At 35.2% G+C, this 23,500-nt stretch overlaps 2 protein-coding genes and 1 long non-coding RNA gene across 4 annotated transcripts; 2 read left to right on the top strand and 1 right to left on the bottom strand.

The window, feature by feature from the left end:
• Positions 1-2,320: 2,320 nt before the first annotated feature.
• LOC106752512 (casparian strip membrane protein 2) lies at positions 2,321-3,512 on the bottom strand. Its single transcript, XM_014634206.2, has 3 exons — positions 3,214-3,512; positions 2,985-3,108; positions 2,321-2,722 (listed from the first exon to the last, which is right to left on the bottom strand). The coding sequence occupies exons 1-3, from the start codon at positions 3,456-3,458 to the stop codon at positions 2,507-2,509; spliced, it is 585 nt and encodes a 194-aa protein (XP_014489692.1). The 5' UTR covers positions 3,459-3,512; the 3' UTR covers positions 2,321-2,506.
• Positions 3,513-5,729: 2,217 nt separating this feature from the next.
• LOC106752513 (replication protein A 70 kDa DNA-binding subunit D-like) lies at positions 5,730-6,893 on the top strand. Of its 2 annotated transcripts, none has more exons than XM_022777148.1 (3): positions 5,730-6,030; positions 6,484-6,624; positions 6,732-6,893. In XM_022777148.1, exons 1-3 carry the CDS (start codon positions 5,951-5,953, stop codon positions 6,742-6,744), a joined length of 234 nt encoding a protein of 77 aa, XP_022632869.1. In that variant the 5' UTR covers positions 5,730-5,950; the 3' UTR covers positions 6,745-6,893. The 2 variants fall into 2 exon arrangements, with proteins under 2 accessions (XP_022632869.1, XP_022632868.1); XM_022777147.1 differs by having other exon boundaries at positions 5,735-6,030; positions 6,481-6,624.
• A 681-nt stretch (positions 6,894-7,574) lies between these two features.
• Positions 7,575-8,288, top strand: LOC111240975. Its single transcript, XR_002666653.1, has 2 exons — positions 7,575-7,754; positions 7,982-8,288. It is a non-coding gene; the product is annotated as an uncharacterized LOC111240975 (long non-coding RNA).
• The last annotated feature ends 15,212 nt before the right edge of the window (positions 8,289-23,500 follow it).

The following is a 23,500-nucleotide window of genomic DNA, read 5'->3' as shown; positions in this document are numbered from 1 at the left end:
TTATAACAGTATTAAGCTTGTGCCTATTATTATAGATTTGGTTTTGCACTTTACATTTTCCCCCTTACAGTTGACCCCTGTACTGACTTTAGTGAGAACTGGATTGTGGTTGTGTGATCTCCTCTATGATATAATTCTCATGTCATAATTGGAATGAAATCTTAAGTGACTCCAATCCTTTATCTTTCTAATTTAGTCTCTGAGCCTAAAAGTTTTTATGATAGGATTTAGTTAATTAAATTCTCTTTTACTCTTTAAAACTCAATTTATTTCTTCGTTTTCTCTATGTATACAGCAGATTGTATTTTGTTCATGTAGTTTTTTAATGACTGCATGTTCATGTACACAACAGATTTAATTAATTGTTTAACTAATGAAAAATCCAATCTTTGATTATAGAGAATAGTAATTGTTTAGCTGAAACACTGTTTAGACTTTTAGACCCTATACAGATTGAACAAGTAGATTATATGCACAAAGTTTAGACTTTTAGACCAACAGAATGAATACTTGGTAACTAATTTAGAAGTTATTTTTAATTAATATTATTGTCACTTGTAGGGGTCATTGGCAATTGCTAGTAATTGTTCCGAATCGTTCTCTCGTAGTTCTCTTATGTTCCTTGCATAAGAAAGCTAATACATTGTCCATCACAAAAATTTTAGAGGCATAAGTTTTCCTTTCTATTTTGTTTCCTTCCTATGTGATTATAATGATATAATGAATGTCTATCTTTTGTAGGTCTTTGGAAACTCATTCAAGGTTGTGGGGCATTCCATTTGTATCTAGGAAGAAGATGCAAATAGTGATACCTAATTTAAGAGAAGTTGACCTTCATTCTGTATTTTATGATTTTGCTATTTTTATGAGGAATTGGGTTGTTGGTTTACCAAAATTGATCAAAGGTGGTACAAAGGCTATAGCTAGAGTATAATATGATCTTTTGTGTCCTTAGTTTGAATGAGTTTTGATTTTTGTGTTTAATTTGCAATGTCGACGTCAATTGGGCAACAATGAGTGTGGGTATTACGTAATGAAGCACATGCACACCATTATTTGTACAAAAATTACTGATTCATGGGATAAGGTATTAAAAAACTAACTTAATACTTATCTAACTGTTCATTACAAAATTGTTCTAACTTAATTATTTTATTTGTAGATCTTTGATGATTCATCTCCAATGGAAGTTCCAGACATTGAAGACATTAGAACTAGGGCTTCTTTTATTTTAAGTGCTAGTAAATTATAGAAACTTGGTTACAATGTAATGTAGGTTGATGTTATTTGGATTTAATATGATTTACAAATTATGTATTAGATATTATTGAACAATTTAATGTTTGAAATGAATTTCACATTATGTTAGTTTAATTGAATATGTTCATTTCATGTTATATTGATTATAAATTGATTGATGAAATTATAATACAGGAAATTAATTGAATATTGAATAGATATGTCAAATGTAATAATGAATTTTTTTTTACAAAAAAGTTTTTATGATAGGTGAACAATTACTTGTCATAAATGTTCTACATATTATGATAGGTGAAAAAATCTTCGTCATAAAACACTACATATTATGATAGGTAAATCTAGATGCGTTATAATAAATTCGCTATATTATGACTGATAAGTGAAAATTTGTTATAATACACTGGACCTATTATGATAGGTAACAGAAAGTCCGTCATAATACACTGGACCTATTATGATGGACTTTTCTGTCCGTCATAAAATGCACAGACCTATTATGACACCCAGAACTATGACGCCAGGTCATCCGTCATAATAAGTCAATTTTACCTGTCATAAAAAGCTATTTTTCTACTAGTGATAAGCTTAGACTGTGTGCCAAGACCTCCAAGGTTAGACTCGGTTGAGCAAGCTTTGAATGGTGATGCAGCAGAAGTTTAGTTCCTTTATGAATAGTTGTTTTGTATATAGTTTTGGCTTTTGTATGTAAAGTTGGTTTTATAGATATGTATTGATAATCGTAATAAAAGTTTATATTTTCTACTTATTAAGTCTTCTGTTTTATTGATTATGTGATAGTTCGTTTATAATATTAATACTATTTAAATGGAATTTTATGGGTAGTGTACTTTTCTTTGTGTGTGATGTGAAAATTATATTTTTCCCTGTTAAATCCATATATAACATATAGTACCTATAATTAAATCTTTCATTGTGTCATTATTCTTCTAACATGTTGATCACAAGAAGAAAAATTATGGAACTGGGTCTTGTTACTTACGAAAGTACCGCAAGAGAAAGTTAAGTAAAGAATAATTAGTGCAGAGTAAAACACACTGGCTGAAACTTGAAAATGACCAGATGTATACAAGTAATGAATTAGCACATCGTACATCAAGGAAATTAAAACAAGCCGAGGTATTAATTATAATTAGCACATCATACTTCGGAAACAAAAACCACATGCAAAATACTTATATATAACTGCAATAGTTCATTTAACTTAAAAGCCCCAATACGTTAATTTTCAAGGTTTGCCAATTGCTAAAGCAGACATCACAATCAACAATACTAAGACAACAACGGCAACGAACGATGACACCACAGCTGCACTGGTCTGCGCACAAAAGTCTCCAAATTGGTTGCATATGGCTAACCAGTTCGTGTCCTGATCACCGTTGTGTGCTAAGTAAACTACGGCAGCAGCTGAAGCAGCACTAGCAGTGGCTAGAGTGAGAAACACCTGCAATTCATATAAAAGTCTATCACTAATATCATGCTAATGATAATAAAAATTATAATACCCAGGAAAAAATATCATAAGTAAAATAGACTTATATTTTGCCACAGATGGGATCATTTGGAAAATAAATGTACTTTTTTGTTGGGTATCTTGGGCTCTGAATTTTGTTTTCCTTAGATTAATTTTTTCAGTAAGTATTTATAAGCAAATGGTCAGAAGATTATTAAAATAGAACTGAATTTATGAATATTTTAAAGATTACAGTGTCCAAGATAATGAGGAAAAGCCTTGGTCCAACAGCATGGGGACGAATAATTGCAACAACGGAGAAAGGAAGAGATAGCACGAGGTAGCCACCCACTAAAGCCATAGTAATAACAAAAAACCTGCATTTTTGTTACGCATTGGTTAAAATTTATCATTTCAGTAAATTAACATAGATGCCACGAAAAGGTACAAAAAATAATATAGTTTTGAAGATCATGACATACTGGAAAGTAGTGAAGCTATCATAACTAGCCTCAAACTGAAAGAACTGAGTGAAGAAAGGGAGTGTCTGATCACTTGTTCCCATAGTGGCAGCAGCACCAAGAGCAGCTGCTATGGCACCTAACCTTAGAATGAAATCCATTATGGCTAACCCTTTTTTCCATCCTCCTGGCCTTAGTGGTGCCGCAACCACAGCTTTTCCTTTAACAACTTTACTTGATTCTGGGATATCGATGGTGGTTGACATTTTTGGCTTTGGTGAGAACAGCGGAAGCTTAGTTTATGCTCTAAGGATACACGAGAGAGGGTGATGCAAATGTGTTATGATTGAAGATAACATATATAGAGCAAGAAATTAAGAGATGTTATGATAAGTGGAATGATGCATGCATGCTACCTAAGGAACTTAGTGAAGTTGTTATGACAACTTTATTAACTCTTATATATATTTTGTCACCTTTTCGTACCGAAGCAAGTAGCAAAGAGCCACAAGTTATACTTACCCTTCTTTCGTTTCTTGTTGATTAGTTTGTCCCGCTTTTGAAATGTGAACTATATTGTCAAATAGTTTAATAATAAATTAGAAGTTTATTAAATGGGCCATACCATAAAATAATAGTACGGAAATAGAGAGCTTCATTACAAATATAAAAGATTGTTTCTTTCAAAACTACAAATGAAATTTATTAAAAGATTCTGGCTTCTAAATTAAATTTAAAAAATCTTGGTTTTAAATTATTTGTCAGAATGATTGTATAATACATACACGCGCGCGCATATATATATATATATATATATATATATATATATATATATATATATATATATATATATATATATATATAAAAGATTTTTGCAATTTTTTGAAAAACACTATTATTTATGTAAAAGATTTTTTAGAAAAAACAATTAGTTTGCATTGTTTGAAAACATTGAAATAAAAATAGAAATTGAATTTTTTAAAACTAGTAAACATTATTATATATAGTGGTTTTGATTTTTTTGTTTTCTATATTAGTGGTACTTAAAGAAATACTAATAACACATTAACGTCGTCATATAAAAAACAAATACTAAACTGTAATTTTTTTAAATGTAATTTCTATTATTATAGTAATGTTTTAAAATTAGTATTTGTTATTATCATTGCCAATTAAAATCTTCTTAATTAAAAATTTTAAAATGCATTTTGAGATCAATTATTAATGAGTCAAACTATGGGATTGTCTGATGAATGGTCTGTTTAAAATTTTAAAATAAAAATGATAAATGATATCAATATTCATTATATAGTAATACAACTATTTTTTCCCTTAGTCCTAAAACTTTGTACGAGGCACCTATTACTATTCCATGACACGACATAAATGGAAAGTTAAAAAAGAAAATATTCATAATATTTAAGATAAGAGGATAACTACCGCTGAAAAACACAAGGAAAGAAATAATCATTGGATATTTTATGATCCTTATCGAGGAGGCCAGAATTTTATAAACCTTATAAAAAAAAGATATATTAATTGTAGATAATAACTAGAATAAAGAATTTTAACTATTTTTTTCTTCTATAATGGTTAGAAAATGGTTTGCTTTATATTGTAAAAGGAAGTACAAATTTTGTAGTAGGTTTGTATTAGCTAGTTATGTCCTAACCTTAGTTTCTTTTTGTTTCCAACTTTCTTTTTCTTTTTCCTATATATCTATAAATACAAAAACCCTAAATTTATTGATGCATTTTTTGTTAGAAAACAGTAAAAATTCATCGATAATTGTTGTTTTTCGATGAATTATATATCGATAGATAAAAATTTATCGATAATAGTATTGTAAGAAATATTCATCCGACGGATATCGTCCGTTGGTAATTATCAAAGAATATTGTTTATCGGTAAATTGCATTGGTAAATGGCATGATAGATTGAAGTGCAATGGATTATATGATGACTTGTGTCCAAGCCCATCATGGACCCATCACTAAGCATGACCCATCACCAAGAGAAGGGTAAAACCGTCCAAGTGAAAGACCAAATTGCTGGCTGCACCCCCATCTTTTGCTATCCATACCGTGATCACATTTTACACTTTCAGCACATGTATTTCGTGCCTTTCTTCTAGATACACACGGTCAGCACATTGCTAGCTATACATGGCAGCTGATCCGTGAAATTAGGATGGCTAACAGCCTAACACATGGCCTTGGATGTAGTATAAATCCATGGCTTATCTTGATGTAAAACACTTTTGGATATTATGAGATTTATTCTTGCTAAAGCATTTCCAGCCAAATGAATCTCTGCCAAAGGTCCATTCCGAGCTTTTCATTACCTCCAACTAGCTTCCTTCCAGTTGAAGGCCTCCTGAGCTAGACACTACAAGAAAAAACCTATTTACATACAGATTATTATATACGGATTTGGATCTGTATATAATGAAACTGTTACCTACCGATATTTTATACGGCTGCTAAAAAATAATAAAAAAAGTTAAAAGAACTTAACTCTAAGTGAAATGCAAAGAATTGGAAAGATCTCAGAGTCATTCTACAACTTTCCCTCCTCTCAGCTTTCCTTCTCAGCTTTCCCTCTCATCTCTTTCCTAATCACAAATCGTCATCAAGCCATTATTCATTGTCTCTTATTCTCATTGAACTGTTCTTCTGGAGCATTTTCCCTCCATCACCCTCTTCGTCGATCTATCAGCCTCTCGTCGAACCATTTATGGAGTTCTCATCCTACGACCATGGAACTTTTGTTGTCATCTTCTTCATTTTCTCTCTCGAGCGCTTCTCAGCCATCCACATTTTCTTCAGAGATTCACAGGTTTGTTCATCACAAAATCACTTCATTATGGTCAAATCTCCATTTCTTCCTTTTATTTTTACTTCCATATACAAAACCACCTCCAAATCCTAGGGTTTCGTCCTCCTCTTCATTTTTCCTTCATTTTTAACTAATTAAAATCACTTTTTTACTGTTAAAACCATTTCTACTGTTTGTCCTTCGATTTCCACCAATTTAACTTCCATTTTCATCGTTTAAACAATTTTGTACCGATCAATCTTACGTTTGAACCGATTAATCGGTTCATATTGAGTTCCTGTCCCTTTGTAGGGTTCCTTCGGCCCAGATTAGGGTTCGTCGTCCATTTTTGAGCTTTTCCCCAATCATTTTGGCTTCAATTTGTTCGTTTAGGGTTTTTTAACATTTTCTTCTATTTATTCTTTGTTTTGCTCCCAATGTCTCATTATTCCGTTGCGTTTGCTCATCAAGAAGCTTCTATCAAGTGGCCGCAAAATCAATCACACCCAACGGCGTTTCGGTGCTCCTCGCCAACCCTTCCCTAGATTCTTTGTCGGATCTTCCCGACATTGTTGTTCAAATAGTTGATCTCAAGCCCAGCGGAAACAGATACATGTTTGTTCTCTCTAACCTACACGTTTCGTTACTCTTCCCCTTTTAGTTTTTGTTTCGGGTCTGTAATTTCCTGCAATTTTTTTTACTGTATTTTTTTTTTGTGGCAGCTTGCTGAAATAATGATTCAGGTGAAGTGATCTAGTTTTTAATTATTTGACCTACTTTTAGAATTCAAGCCTAATGTTTCTGAAATTCAATAATGAATTGTTAATTCTATTTCATTCTACAGGTTTACTCAAAGGTGAGTGGAGAAAAAACGCCTAAAACCCCAACCATTGATGTGAGCTCAAAAGAATTTTATGGTGAGGGATATGATGACAGTGACAAGAGAATTCCTGACATGACCATAATAAACAAGCAGCTTGGTAAGTTTCCTCACTTTCTCACTCTATTTGACATTCTAAGAATGTATCTTACTTGACCTGATTGATAATTTGCCAGGTTGGAATCCTAAGACTTTGCTCTTCGACCTGTTGGAATCCACTCTGACCTATCAGCACAGGACATATGTTGAAGCCATCAAGAAAGTAATTGCAAAACCCGTTGCAAGTTAAGCTTTTACAGGGATGGTGATTTGCTATCTTGGAGAAGGGTGTCGTTGCGTAAGTTTCTGCCATATTTCACTGGTTGATTTTATATAAATGGTAAATTTTCTTCCTTTTGGTTTCCTTAGCCAGCAGTAGGCAATAACTCACATAAGTCATTGCCTTAATGTATGTTCTGGAGAAGTAGGAATTTATATTTAGGGAAATCTATGTTGCTGTGTAATTTTAATGTATACTTTGCGTTACTAAACATCTTGAGGCATTTTATAATATTAGAGAAGATGTTTTTTATGTGTTGCTAGGGATCTCTCCAACATTGTTTTGTTGTCTTTCCGGGTCAGCTGTAAGTTGTACTCAATATATATATATATACATGCTACCTGTTCTTGCACTTTACATGTGGTTTAATATTTTCAGTAAGTTTGAATCACCAACCAGTTTTACTTTCTGCAGGGTTTCAAGTCAAGAATTGAAGATGTCAGGGAGGAAATATTAAGGAAACGTAGAGCTGGGAAATTACCAGGTGACACAACTTCTGTGTTAAAGAATTGGTGGCAGCAACATGCAAAGTGGCCTTATCCTACTGTAAGTGAACACCTTCTCATCATGTTCCTTTCATCTTGCGTGTAATCAATATTGTTTCCTTGAAACCAATTCTAGTATCAACTTATGCATGCGTCCACAACGTTGTTTCTTTGCTAAGAAAGAGTTCATATGTCATACCCCAACATTGCTACTAAGATTCTGCTATTTGTGACATTTATCAATGATACAATAATGAGCTCTGACGCATTGATTTTGCTTTGTTTCAGGAAGATGACAAGGCAAAACTTGTGGAGGAGACAGGGTTGCAGCTGAAGCAAATTAATAATTGGTTCATCAATCAAAGGAAACGCAACTGGCACAGCAATTCTCAATCGGTTACCTCTTTGAAATCCAAGCGCAAGAGGTAGACATATTTTGTCCCAACTATGTGGCATAGCTAGCAACACAACTTATATAAGGACTTACTATATATATATGCTTATTTCTGATAGAGTCTAGTATCCCTAAGGATTCCGATCAGATGCACAAGATAGTAGATAGGTTACTGTAATGTAAGATAGCTGGAAAAAAAAAGGCTGCAAGTAAATTTGTGGAATTTAACGTATGAAAACTTCTGTTTTAGGTGTGGTTATGCCTCTCTTTTAACGATCTTTGTAAATTGTTTGCTACATTTCTGACCGACGACAGAGTTATTACTGTCACTACACACATCATTGGAAGATTTTCGCGGTTCTTTATAAATTATATACGTTCTTTGATCCTACATATTTGATCTTTTATACCACTCTTATTTTATCAAAAAGAGAAATAAGATTAATTGCTTTCTTCACATTACAGTGTTGATATTATTCACGTATGTTCTCTGTTGCAAGTACATATGTTCAACTCTATTATTCACGTATGTTTCATGATGTCTATTTATGGGTCCTATAATTCAAATTCAGTCACTATACATATCCAATTTTAATATTACTTACTATTTAATAATTTTTATAGTTAGTTAATTGAATCCAGTTAATTTCCTTTGAATCTGTTGCAGTGGACTTTTCAATATATAAAGGGAACATCTGGCAAGAGTTTCAAACAACACCAACCAATAGGTTGATCAANGTTTAGAACATCTTTTTTTGAATTATAAAATTGCCTTTGTTAATCTATGGTGAATTTTATTTGATTGGAAATTGTTATTCTCAAAGGATGAAAGCTTCTTAGTCATAATTTTAATTGTTTAATTAATTAGATTATGCGTTTTATCTACTTTGCATTATCATGTATTACTCAGTTCTTGAAGTATGTTCTTTCTTCCTAACCTTTGTCCACCATCCCTCAAGCATATGAAGTTGTCATGGAGGATGGAAAGTTTTTCTACAAGCAATCAGGAGAACTCCTAACACCATTGCAACATACGAGATCAATTTGATTCAAACTAAGAGACAATGATCAAGTACAAGATAAAGAATCCTTTAATTTGCTTTGTTCTTATTGTAATTATTAGTATTAGAAACATCCANACTTTAGTTATTACTATGTTTGAGTAATCAGATATTTGAATTTTATAGTATGTGAACTTTATGTGTAAAATTATTAATCTAAGTTTCTTGGGTTTTGTGGCAATATCGAAAAACTTGATTGCACTTTCCTTGGGTGGGTGCTTGTTATTTAGTCAAAGATGAATGTTCCATCGTATTAAAGTTATATGTACTGGATGCGTGAGGTCACCTAATTTTTTTTTTTATAAAGTTCCAAAGTTACATACGGATAAATCCGTATATAAATTATATACAGATAATCCGTATATAATTTATATACGGATAATCCGTATATAATTTATATACGGATAATCCGTATATAATTTATATACGGATTTATCCGTATATAATTTATATACGGATTTATCCGTATATAATTTATATTCGGATTTATCCATATATAAATTTAGCTACGACAGTATTATATACGGATTTTTGTTTGTATATAATCTGTATATAATCAAGTATTTTGGTTGTATATAATTCAATTTTGGACTTTTTATACGGATTTTGGACTTTTTATACGGATTTTGGCTGTATATAATTCAATTTTTTCTTGTAGTGAGATCACCTCCATCTAGAGCTCTTCAAACCATCATCTACACCACAGAAATTCATCCTTTCGTTGCTGCCAAACCATAGGCGACCTCATCCGCTGCCTCTAGATCAATTTCTAACATCTTCCGTTGCATTCAGTTCCCATCCCTGGTTGGAGCAACTTCATCATGTGGTATTCAGAGCTATGGTTGATTCACGCTCCATCTAAGTCACTTTTTCAAATTCATTCTCTGTTCCGTGTTGTTCTGTTCCGTTATCATTACTGTTCCATTGATTTTCTATTTTGCATCTGCGTTGAGTGAATCATTTTGTTCGTTCACTTGTTCTATAGTGTGTCATTCTCATTTTAATCGGTGCAAGTGATTTGTTCTGGTTCAATTCCCACTTTAATTTCAATTCCAGTTGTGTCACGGTCTTGTGCAAAGAAATTTTTCCGTTTTCAACTCTGTTTGCAAGTGTTTGATTCTGTTCAGCCACGATTTTTGATGTTTTTGATTAAGTTCAGTGTGTTGCAAGCTATATGTTGATCTATAAAGCAAAGATAGCAGGTCAGCTTTGATCATTTGAGCTGCAAGGCATTGCACACTGTTTCACCATTGAAAATTCTGCAGAAAACATCTCTTTCTGGTTTTATCTGCTATTATCTGTTTCTGTCCAGATTTTTGGTGTTTTAAGTTGTGAGCAAGTTTGTTTAATGATACTAAATGTGTTTAAAATGCTTGCAATTTACACACATCACAGAAAATTAAAATCACTGGTTGAGTTCCTTATAATCAGTGTTGAAAATCTGCATACAATTGTTGTTTCTGGTTCGTACAAGTGTTAACTGTTTTGGTCTAGATTTTTTTCTTTGTTTCACACGTTGTTCAAATCTGTTTGATGATGTTAAATGTGCCTAAAGTTATTGCAACTTCTCATCAGCACAGATTTGCAAAATGAGTAGTGGAGTTACTCAAAATCTGGTTTAAAACGTGTATTGTCACTGTTCTGTCCAGCTATGCACCGTGCCATTTTTTTTCCTTGCTTTGTCTTAGGCCAAAAAAAACTATTTCTCTAGCTCAATTTCTGAAGCTAGATCTAGAGTTAGGATTTCCTTGATGGACTGTTTGCTTCAACCAGCTTTGCTTCCAGATAATTGTCTTCAAAATGCTGTAGTTTTCACAACTTTTCTGCATAAATTGGCATCTGAGAATCTGTTTCTGAGATTTCGTTACTGCCTCTGAATTTTCATTCTTCCAGCACATCTATTTGGTATTTTGAAATGTGTCTACATTGTTCCTGTGGTCATTCTCCAACCAAAATATGAAAAATCACGTTTCAAATCATGGAAATTGATTGAATTTTGACAACTGAACCAGTGAAAATTTGATTCAACCTTTGCCTTTGTTGTTTAACTGTCTGCAACCATTCCATATGTTGATATAAACATGTTTGAAGTGTTATTTGAATATTTGGTTCAGTGCATCTCAAATTGACCACTGCAGTTTCCATTTTATTACCCATTTTCTCATTTTGGTGCAGTTTTCTGTTTGCTGTTTGCATATCATCAAACTTATGTTTTCAAATTGGATTGTAGCAAAAGCTTGGTGTCATTCCTGTTCACACATACTTCAATTCATCATTAAAAAAAATCTGGAAAAAGCATCTGGACCGGTACAATCCATTTTTAAACACATTTGTAGCAGCAACATCAGCCATTTTAGCCCCAAAACTGGTTTTTCATTGAGGCATTTTGTCGAACAGATTTGCCAATTTTGCTTTTGAGTTTGATTTCAAAATCTCTGCAGCATGTTTTTCTTTTCTTGCTTTTTGAATCTAATCTAGAGCCTTTCTTAAGTTCCTTTTGAGTGCCACCTTCTTTGGAAACCTTTAATTGCTTGCTTTTATTGATTACAAAATCTGCACATAAGCTGTTTGACAAAAGTACAACAGTGCAATCTGGTTTGATAGTTTTTGTGCAGCAGCTGGACCAATTTCTAGTTTCCTTAGCGAATTTTGGTGGTCTGTGTGAGCTCTAGATTTGTGCAGGAACTAATCCAGGTTGTTCCCTAATACTGGTAGCACCCTAGGAAGAAGATTGGAGAGGGAAAAGCTTAGAATTGGCACCCGGTTGCAGTGCAGTAGATCACGTTTCCTGTTCTGCAAACTGTTGGCTGTCACGGCAGAAAGAAAATGCACCTTGCAGCTCTAAGGTTTGTGAGAGACAATTTGCAGCATCAATTTTCTTGAGAGAAGCCAAAGCTGCCTTCATCATTCAACACCCTTTTCTTGTACTTTAGTTTCATTTGATTTGTCAAATTGATTGTAAAAAGGGCCATTAAACAAGTGATTTGGAAGAATTCTCAAGTGTTCTTCCATCACTTGTAACATTTGACTTTAATTGGAAAATTAAAATTGGTAGACGGTGAGTGTGTCTTGGTTCCAAAGTTCCAAGCCTCACCTAGGAGACCTCACCCTTTACTTCTTCGCAAAAGCGTCTAGGAAATTCTTAGAGTCCGCCTTAGAGTCTAGATTTTTAATTCTTTGATTGTTTGAACCTTTAAGACTTTTGGTGAATTTAAGAGTGATTTTGACTTAAAGATTTTAGTAAGTAACTAGAAGCATATTTGGAAAGGCAAGACTTGGTATTTAAGCAACCTTTTTAGGTTCACCTCTCTTACCTGGAATATTGCTTTCAAGTGAAATCTCTAGTCTTTATTTCAAGAATAACATTTAAGTCCACCATAATGTCTAGAAGGCATTCTCCTAGGATTAGTGATAGTGAAAACCAAAAAGAGCAACTCACCCTTCAAACTCTAGTCAATCAACTTAGTGAGATTGATAAAAAACTAAGTCAAGAAAAAGTCCACAATGAGTTAGATAATGTTAAGATTCAAAATGAGTTGAAAATGCTAAAAAGGGAACAAGCTCGGAATAGGGGGAGGTCTAGGGAAAATTACACTATAGACTTCCAAAGTAAAAGAGAATTCCTACATAGGCTCCAAAAGTTGCAACAAAATCTATGACTGTGGAAGAATATAGGCAAAAGATAGAGTTATACAAAATGAGGGCAGGAATTATTGAGAGGGAAGAGGTTACCTTAGCTAGATTTTTAAATGGGTTAAATTTTGATAAAAGACATGAGGTTGAATTATTACTTTATAAAGATTTGAATGACCTTGTTCAAATGTGCATTAAGGTAGAACAACAATCATCTTCCAAAAGAGAAAGAGAGAGAAAGAGAAGAGAAGAGGAAGATAGAGATAGAAGAGAACAAGAGAGAAGAGAACAAAAGAGAAAAGAAGAGAAAGAAAGAGAGAGAAAGAGAAGAGAAGAGGAAGATAGAGATAGAAGAGAACAAGAGAGAAGAGAACAAAAGAGAAAAGAAGAGAAAGAAAGAGAGAGAAAGAGAAGAGAAGAGGAAGATAGAGATAGAAGAGAACAAGAGAGAAAAAAAGAGGAAGCAAGAGAAGAGGAAGAAAGAAGAGAGTGGGAAAGGATAAAAGATGAAGCAAGAAAGAAAAGAGAAGAAGAAGGGGAGAGAGAAAGACAAAGAAAAGAGAGAAAGGGAAGAAGTTGAAAAAAAAGAAATGGAGGAAAAGGAAAAAGAGCAATTAAGGGCAACATCTCCTCCTACACTTACAATAGAACCTAATCTATTAAGGGGAGGTTTCTTATCCTTTCACTTTTCTCCATTTATTTTTGAAATTGCAAAATATCACTTTTCTTTCAAAAAATTTGCCATGCCATCTTTAAAAGTATTCAAAATTTCACCACATGGCAATTCACAACTTGGGTTAGGGTTACTTTTATGGGTACCATAACTCAAGATACAAATAAAATTTCAAAGGAAGAAAGGTTTCTTTATGGTATTAAACTTGAAAATTTTAAAATTAAGAAACCTTCTTCTAAACATGTTCTTTTATACATTTTGCTGAGTCATAGAAAACTAATTAGAAATATGTTTGATGCTTATTGCAGATTAATATTTGATCTAGGTGGAAGATCTATGAAGTCTACAAAAATAAGTCCTCAAGCAAGCCATCAGATTTGAGGACAAATCCTTTCCAAGAGGGAGGGGATGATGACTAGGGTCCAAGCCCATCATGGACCCATCACTAGAAGCATGACCCATCACAAAGAGAAGGGTAAAACTGTCCAAGTGAAAAACCAAATTGCTGGCTGCACCCCTATCTTTTGCTATCCACACCGTGATCACATTTTACACTTTCAGCACATGTATTTCGTGCCTTTCTTCTAAATACACACGGTCAGCACATTGCTAGCTATACGTGGCAGCTGATCCGTGAAATTAGGATGGCTAATAGCCCAACACATGGCCTTGGATGTAGTATAAATCCATGGCTTATCTTTATGTAAAACACTTTTGGATATTATGAGATTTATTCTTGCTGATGCATTTCCAGCCAAATGAATCTCTACCAAAGGTCCATTCCGAGCTTTTCATTACTTCCAACTGGCTTCCTTCCAGTTGAAGGCCTCCTGAGCTAGATCACCTCCATCTAGAGCTCTTCAAACCATCATCTACACCACAAAAATTCATCCTTCCATTGCTGCCAAACCATAGGTGACCTCATCCGCAGCCTCTGGATCAATTTCTAACATCTTCCGGTGCATTCAGTTCCCATCCCTGGCTGGAGCAACTTCATCATTATACTTGTTACCACAGAAAGAATCCTAGACATAAAACCAACCAGACAACAAAACATGTAATGAAATCCAAGATCACATTAATAGCTAGACAAACATGTTTATAATGTAGGTCAGACAAACATAGAAGTTTTTAAAGTATATGTTTATATAAAGTAACAAATTCCTAATAATCTACATAGTCATCAAAAATTTTTTTGTTCTTTTTCATCGTTGTGTTGTTACTGTTAGGGGAGGTTATGTGGATAGTTTTGAAATGGAACTTGACACAACAATTAACACAAATTAAACACGAATTAAAGACAGGTTGGGCACTAGTTTAATTACAATTGTTTCAATCCCCTGATTGCCAATAACTAATTGCTCTACTGACCCTTAATCCAACTCTGATTAGCTTACTAAGCGAAGACTAAACACAATTTTTGGAAAATGCGTATTAAGTAGACGCATTTGCACATAATCAAACCTCAACACTACAGATTAAGCAACTACAGTTTAAGCACGCAACATTAATCACTAAGCGATACCAATTTGCAATAAACCCAAACAAATTAGAGATGCAAAGTCAGAAGCAATGCAGAATAGCAATAACATCACAAAATCTCATGGAACAACGCAATATCCTATTGCCCAAACCAAACAGATTAAGCCTCCATTAATTACAAGATGAACAACACAATTGCAACATAACAGAAATGAAATGCAAGTCCTAAAAATGAAATGAAACCCTAACTAAATCAGAAAAACGAAATGCAAATCAGAAACGACATGCCACTTGGAAAACAAAATTAAACGCACTAGAATGAACCTAAAAACGCACCCAAAAACGCAAAACGAAACCCCAATGAAGCAAGAAAAACGCTAGGAACAAGAACCCAAAAAAGAAAATCGACAACATTAAGCAAAAAAAACGAAAATTAATTCAGAACATTAAACAGAAAACGAAAATGGAGGGTAACCCAAAGTTCATAAACGAAAGTTGAATGCTGGAATAGAATGGGGAAAATGAAATTGGTAATGAAATTGCAATTATATTTGTATTTCAGATTGAATACAAACTAAAGAGAACGAAAATTAAAGATGAAAGAAGAAACCCTAAACTTGGAGAGCTCTCTACTGTCCAAGAAGATGCAAAACGTGAAAGTGGGAGAGTGAGTGAGTCTTTGGGGTCTGCCCCCTTTTGCACAAAACCCTAGGCCATATTGCACTAACGGGCCTCTCCAAAATTTTCCAAAAACGGCCCAAACACTAAATCTGCCCAAAAGTCCACTAAAAGGAAATTACAATTAAATTGTAAACTAAAATGATCATGTGGCAATTGAAGAATGACGTGGCAGCTCCCTTGATGTCCCAAAATAATATTCCAACAATTTCCCTGCAATTATTAATGCAAATAATTAGCCTTAGATAATTCAAATTAATTAAAATAAGAATTTCTGGTCAAATTAAGCACAATTAGCAAAAATGGGGAAATAATGGACACTCAAGGAAAGGACAAAGAAGTTCCATGATAGTGCTATTGTTAGAAAGGACTTTGAGGTTGGCCAACAAGTTTTATTGTACAATTCTAGGCTCGGACTCATGGGTGGTAAGTTGAGATCAAAGTGGATTGGACCTTTTATTGTGACTAATGTTTATCCTTATGGTGCAGTAGAAATCCAAGGTCCGTCTACAGCTAAAAGCTTCAAGGTGAACGGGCACAGACTGAAGCCTTTCCTCAGCAACCCTTCTTTGTTGGATGCAGTGGTGGAGGAGACGTCTTTGGTCGACCCCACCTATCCTTCCCTCTGACTCAGGGAGTTTCTTTCCTACTTCCCTCCTCACTTTTATTGCACTTTGTTTATATCTGCTAACTGTTCTGATTGTTGATCTGATGATTGTGACACACTGAGGACATTGTGTAGTTTAAGTGTGGTCTATTAGGGGAGATTTTTCTTTGTTTAGGTCTTGTTTTCTAGTTAGTCTTGTTGTGTCTTGTATACAGTTTTACCTGTTTCTTGTAATCTCTGGACTTGGTTTAGGTTGTAGATTTGTCTTTCACTTCATTGACACTCTGATTGGTTTGCATCCTTGCTTTTCTTTGAGTGGAAGATGATCATGATGTTTGAGAGAGTGATTTGATTGTGACAATTACCCTGTGTGAGATTTGAGCCACTTGATATTCTTTCTTGTGTGTGATATGTCTCTTGATTGCTTGCACATATGCCTGGGCTTGACACTTTTTGATGATTCTTGATTGATATGCATGTTTGAAAGTGATAAAGGGAGTTTTGTTGTTGAACCTCTCTAGCCAAATGAGCCTACCTTGTTGTGATCCCTTAATAACCCCTTTTTAGCCTATACTTTCCCTATTTCTTTGTTTTGAAGCTCATNCACTAGCCCTAAGTGAAAAACCATGATTACCGTAACCTTAGGGAATTTTGGAGCTTTGGAATTGTTTTAGGAACAAGTGTGGTCTCCCTGGGGATTCTGATGAGTTGGCTAGTTGGTTCCTCCTCTTGTTTCTTTTTGTGTAAATATGTTGTGTAGCTTGTCTCTTAGAGTTGTGTCCTAAATAGAAAAAAAAGAGAGAAAAGAGACAAGAAAAAAAAAGGAGAAAAAAATTATAGAAAAATGAGAAAAATTAAAAAAATTTTGTGAATAAAGGAGTCAAGAAGAGGGTTGAATTAGAGGTTGTGGGTGTGATTTGACTGTGTTTACACTTGTTCCCCATTGCTCCTCTATTTCCTTTGGTTTGTAGCTTCTCAACCATATTTATCCTCCCTTTTTCCTTGACCCCATTGCATCCATAAAAGACCTTTTGATTTGAACATGCATATATGTTTTGAGTGCTGATATTAAAGGCTTGCCAAGTCTGTTTGTTGCTTGTTTTCTTGAGTGCATTGAGTTGACATTGTTTATCCTAGACAATTGAGAGAAACACTATTGTTGTGCATTGATGAGTCGATATTTTATTGATTTCACTTAGCTTATTGTACCGAATTTAATTGGGGAATTGTGCTTAATTGTCCAGTATTTTCCCGTTTTTCCTAATTATGCTTAATTTGATCGGAAATTCTAATTTTAATTAATTTGAACTTTCTGAGCTAATTATTTGCATTATTATTTTTACAGAAAATTTTGGAAACATAATTTGGGACATTTGGAGGACACCAAATAAATTCAAGACTCTCAAATTTAGACATTTTAAATTTTAGTTGTATTGTAATTTAATTATTAAAACTTTTTAGACAAACTCTTTACATTTTGGGCCAATTTTGAAAAAATGTTGATGGGCCCAAATAGTAAAAAGAAACTTGGCAATTTTAGGGTTTTTGGGTGGACCCCACCCAACCTTAATAGAGGACACATGGCCCTAGGGATTCTAACAATTCCATCAACCATCACTCTCGGTCTTTTGCTCTTGGAAGCTTGAACTGAGTAGTGGTGTGGCGGCATGGATGGAAAACTCTTGTTTTCAATTCTTTTCTTTGAGAGAACTTACGGTGATGTGCTGGAAAGGAGAAGTCTAAAGTTATTTTATTTTAATGCTTAGATCTAGAAGGAATTATGCATTCTACACAGTGAATTCATTTAATGTTTCAAAGTAATTTCAATGATTAATCATTTTGTGTTTTTCAACGTTTATTATTGTGACTTTCTTTGCAAGTTGAGTTCATCTTATTGTTGTCCACACATGTTTCTTTTTCTTGTATTGCTTCTGTGATGAATTTTTAGATTGGTTAAGATTTATAGCATTTTATTCTAAGCTACATTGCACATGCCATCTTTTAATTTAAGTGTTGCATTTTAGTTGCATTTAATTATGTCTTGATATTTGTCTCTTATAGTTTTAGGTTTAGCATCGTCTTTCACTTTAATGTTGTTTAGTCTGTTGGGTAGTGATAATTTAATTGTCAGTTTGCGCCAGTGTTTTGATTTTACTTCATCTGCATTCACCACAAACCTTTCACAACCCTCCCACTTCTTGTTAGACCTGATTCTCGAACCACATTTGGTCCTTGAGAGACGACATAGGAGTCACTTCCTAGCTATACTGCATTTCTTATATGCAATCAAATTTGTATGGGTTGCGACACCCATCATGCATCTGTGAGGCTCTGTTACTTCTGAATCCTTTCTTGAACTGATTGATCATTTTGCCATGCTTGGAATTGCTTTGATGACTTCATGAGTATCTATTCTCTCTGATCTTCTGTTGGGTACTGTCTACTTCCTTTTCTTTGTCCATATTTCTTGAGAATTGTGTGATTCTGTTTCTTTCATTATGAGTCTTTGTTTTCTGTGTGTTGAGTCTGTGTCACTCCCCTGATGTCCTTTGATCTGTTCCCTGATTAGCGTCTTGATTTTGCCCAAGAGTGCAAAAGACTAAGTGTGGTCTATTTTGATGAGTCAATATTTTCTCGACTTCATTTGGTTTATTGAGCTAAAAATTAATCAGGGAAGTGTGTTTAAATGTCCGATATTTTTCCACTTTTGCATATTGTGCTTAATTTGACCGGAAATTCTAATTTTAATTAATTTGAATTTTGTAAGCTAATTAATTGCATTATTTATTGTAGGAAAATTTTGGAGATACATGTTAACGGTTGAAAAACACTTATTTTCATATGTCAATTTAGACCAAATTACTCTCTTTAATGCTTAGAATGAGCTTAGAATCAAGGAAAACTCAATAAATGAGTCTGTAGAGAGTCAAAAGCTATTTTTAGCAATATTATGCTTGTTTTGCATTGTTTTGTAGCATTTTTGACAAAGTGAAGAATGGAGCTGAAGATGAAGGTCTTAGACTCAAGAAAAGGGAAGAAAAATGAAGAAATGAAGAGTTGACGCACCGCCTGACGACAAATTACACCGCTGGGCAGTCCAGTGGGAGGAGTTGGCACCAGGCATAAACGCTGGGCGGATTTGCGATTAGAGGCAAACCGCCGGGCGATAGACCCCTGCCACCGGGCTGAAGCGCGGCTTGAGGGAAACCGCCGGGCAGAATAAGTGTGGCGTCGGGCGGTTGTCTGTTGGGCTTGGGCCTGTTTCCTGTGACGCTCCTCAGTTATAAATAGCCCTGTTACGATTTCAAATGCATTCTTTTAACAGAAGGGGGCGGCCAGACCTAATTTCAATTGAATCAATCTCTTTTGTATGTTTATAATTTGTTCTCATATCCAATTAATTAATTTTTATTTTCAAGTCTTACTCTTTTAATTCACGCGAACGATTAGGCCTTTTGAGTCTCTTGGGAAACGATACTTGGACTTACCATTTTATTATTACTTGAACGATTTGGTATGCTTGCTAATTCGTTAACAAGTTTTTGGCGCAGTTGCCGGGTACTCGAGGTTTAACTTTTTGTAGTAGTGTTAATTGATTGAATTTCACTTGATTTTTTTTAATTTTTTTAATTTTTAATTTTGTTCTAATAAATGTTGTCTAGGGTTTTGTGCCTAATGTTTGTTGAATGCAGTTTAGACAAGAATTTGATTATATGGACACTCAATTCTACCAAAATAATTTCAACTACTGGTGAGAACCTCACTCAAACTTGAATCAAAGCCAGAATGGGTGAGATGTTAAGCAACAACTCTCTAGGTCGACAGAAAAGTTGGGGGAAGCTAAGCAACGTTTTTGGCAGGAATTACTCTCTCTGCCAAAAGAAACATTGGGAGAAGCTGAACAAGCTTTACGGTAGAAATTATTCTCCTTGCCAAAAGAAACGTTGGGGGAAGCAGAAGAACGTTTAGTGTAGGAACAACACTCTTGCATGTTGAAGTCTCTGGGTATTATTATGGTTAATACTGAAGTTAACCCTAAAGAAGAATGTCAAGCCAATATTTTTGAGGATGACAAGGTTAGTGATGAAGAGAAGATAGAGGAGGATGAGATAATAAAGGTATTGAAGTCTTTGGGCATTATCGGGGATAATACTGAAGCTAACCCTAAAGAAGAATACCAAGCCACTATCTCTAGAAATGATAAGGTTGTCAAGGAGGAAAAGAGAGAGGGAGAAGAGACAAAGAGAGATTTCAAAGAAGAAGAAATAGAAGAGTTGGTTGAGGAAGATAAAGATGATGAGGGAGAAAAAGCAATGGTTGAGACAAAAAGGAAAAAGAAAAGACATGCGAAAATAAATAAGAAAAGAGAAAAAGAGAAAGTTGATGGAGAAGGTTGAGAAAAAGAGGACGAGCAGAAAGAAGAAAAGATCATATGAAAAGCCCCTTCCTCATCAAAAGAAAAATCGTAGGAAGGAAAAGAAAGTTAATTGCTTTATGGAAACTTTCAAGAAATTGAAGATTAAAGCCCCTATGGTTGAAACCTGGAAACATGTGCTTGGTGTCCTCAACTTTATGAAGAAATTTAGCAGGAAGAAGAAGAAGAAAAAGAATATCAAGCAAGAAGAGTAACGACACCGGTTATTGGGTGTTTGTTGGGGGCTATCCCAATTGTTGTAAAGAAATTTCTATTTTTGTATGTTATTTATTTCCCGAATTCTATCTTAATACATTAGGCTTGCATGTGCATTTGAATGAGGAAAATCTTGAAACTAAAAAAATTTGGGTAAAGATCAGGTGTTACAGGGAGAATTCACATAAAGGCAAGCAACAAAAGAAGGAAGGAAAAATTTCCGCTCATCGCCAGGCAGAGCAACTTTGCCGCCGGGCAGTGGCGGCGAGAACCCAAACCCGGGTTTTTTAAAAGCTGGGTGGTTCTAGATTCTCTGAACTTCAATCCATCCCTTTGAGTTTCGCCTGGCGGTCTCCTTGCATTCTGGCACCAGATTTGCACTTTCAAAAGGGTTCTAAAGAGATTTTTCTACACTTTCTCACCACCCACTCACAAAAATTTAGTTCTTTGTTTAAAATTTGGGGGTTTTTGGTGGGAGTAGTGCATTGTGAGTTTTTCATCATCAATTGAAGGAATTTTTGCAAGCTTTTCGCATCTCCACTCAAGTAAGTTGTGTAGTTTCATTCTTTAGTTTCTAATTTTTGAAATTATTGAAGAACATGCTTAGGAACATGACAATTAGGGTTTTGGAATTCCGTGCATGAATTGTTGAATTAGGAACTGTTTTGACTGATGATGTTGCTTGAATTTGGTTTGCATGATTGTAATTAGTGTTTGAGTGGAGAGTAGGGTTGTTTTGGTGACATATTTGAGAAAACTCTCTCGCACCGCCGGGCGGTCGCCTTCACCGCTGGGCGGTATTCAAGCTGATGCATACCGCCGAGCGGTCTGCTGCGTTTGGTTTGATTGATTTGCATAGAGGAAAGGGGGGGGGGGGCTGTGCACCCCAGTAGTGAACTGTGTTTGGATTGAAAGTGTTGAATGATGCATCAATTTCTAATGACAAATTCCTGCAGTTTGTTGTGAATTATATTGTATGCAGGAATGGCATCAACATCACGTAGAGGAAGAAGTATTGGTAGCAAAAGGAAGGAGCTAGAAAGGTCGAGAGGTTCCTCTCCAAACAGCATGAGGACCACTTTGCAACTGTGCAAGAGAGAAGGTTGCTGATGGAGAGGAGGGCTACTTTCATTCCTGATTTAGCTCCTGAGTTTGGAGCAGAGATTTTGAGGAGAGACTCGGAGAAGCTAACGACTTACCCTGCTCCCACCAGTATTGAGTTGGTGAAAGAGTTCTACACTAATGCCTTATCCAGAGGTGGAGTGGCGGCTGGAAGATATAAGAGTGTTGTGAGGGGACATATTATTAGCTATGACCCCGACACCATAAACAACTTTTTGGGCACAGAATGGCCAGGGGAGGAGTGCCAACATGCGGCACAGGCTGGTCTGTTCGGCGACATAGCCGAAATTGAGAGGGTTATGTGCCTCCCTGGAAGGCATTTTCAGACTAACCCTCATGGGGCACCGGTCAACATTAGGAGATTTGACATGATACCTTTGGCGCGATATTGGATGGCATTCACGCATGCCAACATCTAGCCTTGTTCCCACATCTCTAACGTCACGATGCACAGGGTTCGTCTCATTTTCTGTCTAATGAGATAGATTGAGGTGAACGTCGGCAACATCATCACCGACGAGATACGGAGCTGCGCGATGACTGTGAGTAGCAGGATGCCATTGGGGCATCCATCCTTGATCACTTTTCTTTGCCAGCAGGCTGGGGTGGATACTACAGTTCCCCCATATGAGAGACTTAGGAATGCTATCGATGCATCTTATTTTCATTAGTACTGCGTTGAGGCAGGAGCAGCAGGAGTAGCAGGGGCAACACCCAGGAGGTTTCCTAGGAGAGCTACAGCAGGTGCCTGACGACACACCAGCCCAGCATGCAGAGTCGTTCCAAATGAGGGACATGTACATGTCCATGATGGAATCGAGGATGGAGGCCCTTCGGAGAGGGCAGATTGCGACTGCTGAGATGATTGTTGGGCTGTATAACCAGCCTCCAGTGCACAGGTGGACGATGGATGAGTCATATTCAGCCATGGCGTGGCCTCAGCAGCAGGGACAAAGCAGTGGTTTTGGTGCAGCTGGAGCACCAAACACCGATGAAGAAAACATTTTGGATGCTGACGATGACAGTCAGGAGGACTCAGATGACATCATGGGTTGAGTGCGAACATCGTCTGATGGATGTTCATGTCATAGACAGGATTTTAGTTTTCTGTCTTTTACTTTTGCATTTTTAATTTTTAGAATAGGTTGAATTTTTATTTTTCAAGTATGTATGCTTGGCCTAAATACTTTTCTGGAGATGTTTGACTGACTAATTTGCATGATGAGCTCATTTGATGATGATTTGATGTGATTGATAATTGAGTAATGTTGCATACAGGTGTATAGTAAATTATGATTGTGATTGTGATGCTAAGCAGGGTGTATGTATGAATTTTGTGTGAGAAAGCATGTTGTGTAAGGTTTGAGCTCCAGAGTTGTTTTTATGATTATATGGATTGTTACAGGAAAGCATGAATGATATTGCCTTAACCTTGATGATTGATTGAATTGCATGTGAATGTCATATGATCAAGGCCATTTTTGAAAGCCCTTCTCTAGCCAAATTTTCACCCACTGAGCTTAAAAT

Source organism: Vigna radiata, unplaced genomic scaffold (genome assembly GCF_000741045.1).
Source record: "Vigna radiata var. radiata cultivar VC1973A unplaced genomic scaffold, Vradiata_ver6 scaffold_155, whole genome shotgun sequence".
Taxonomy (NCBI): domain Eukaryota; kingdom Viridiplantae; phylum Streptophyta; class Magnoliopsida; order Fabales; family Fabaceae; genus Vigna; species Vigna radiata.
This window is presented reverse-complemented; position numbering and strand designations above follow the sequence as displayed.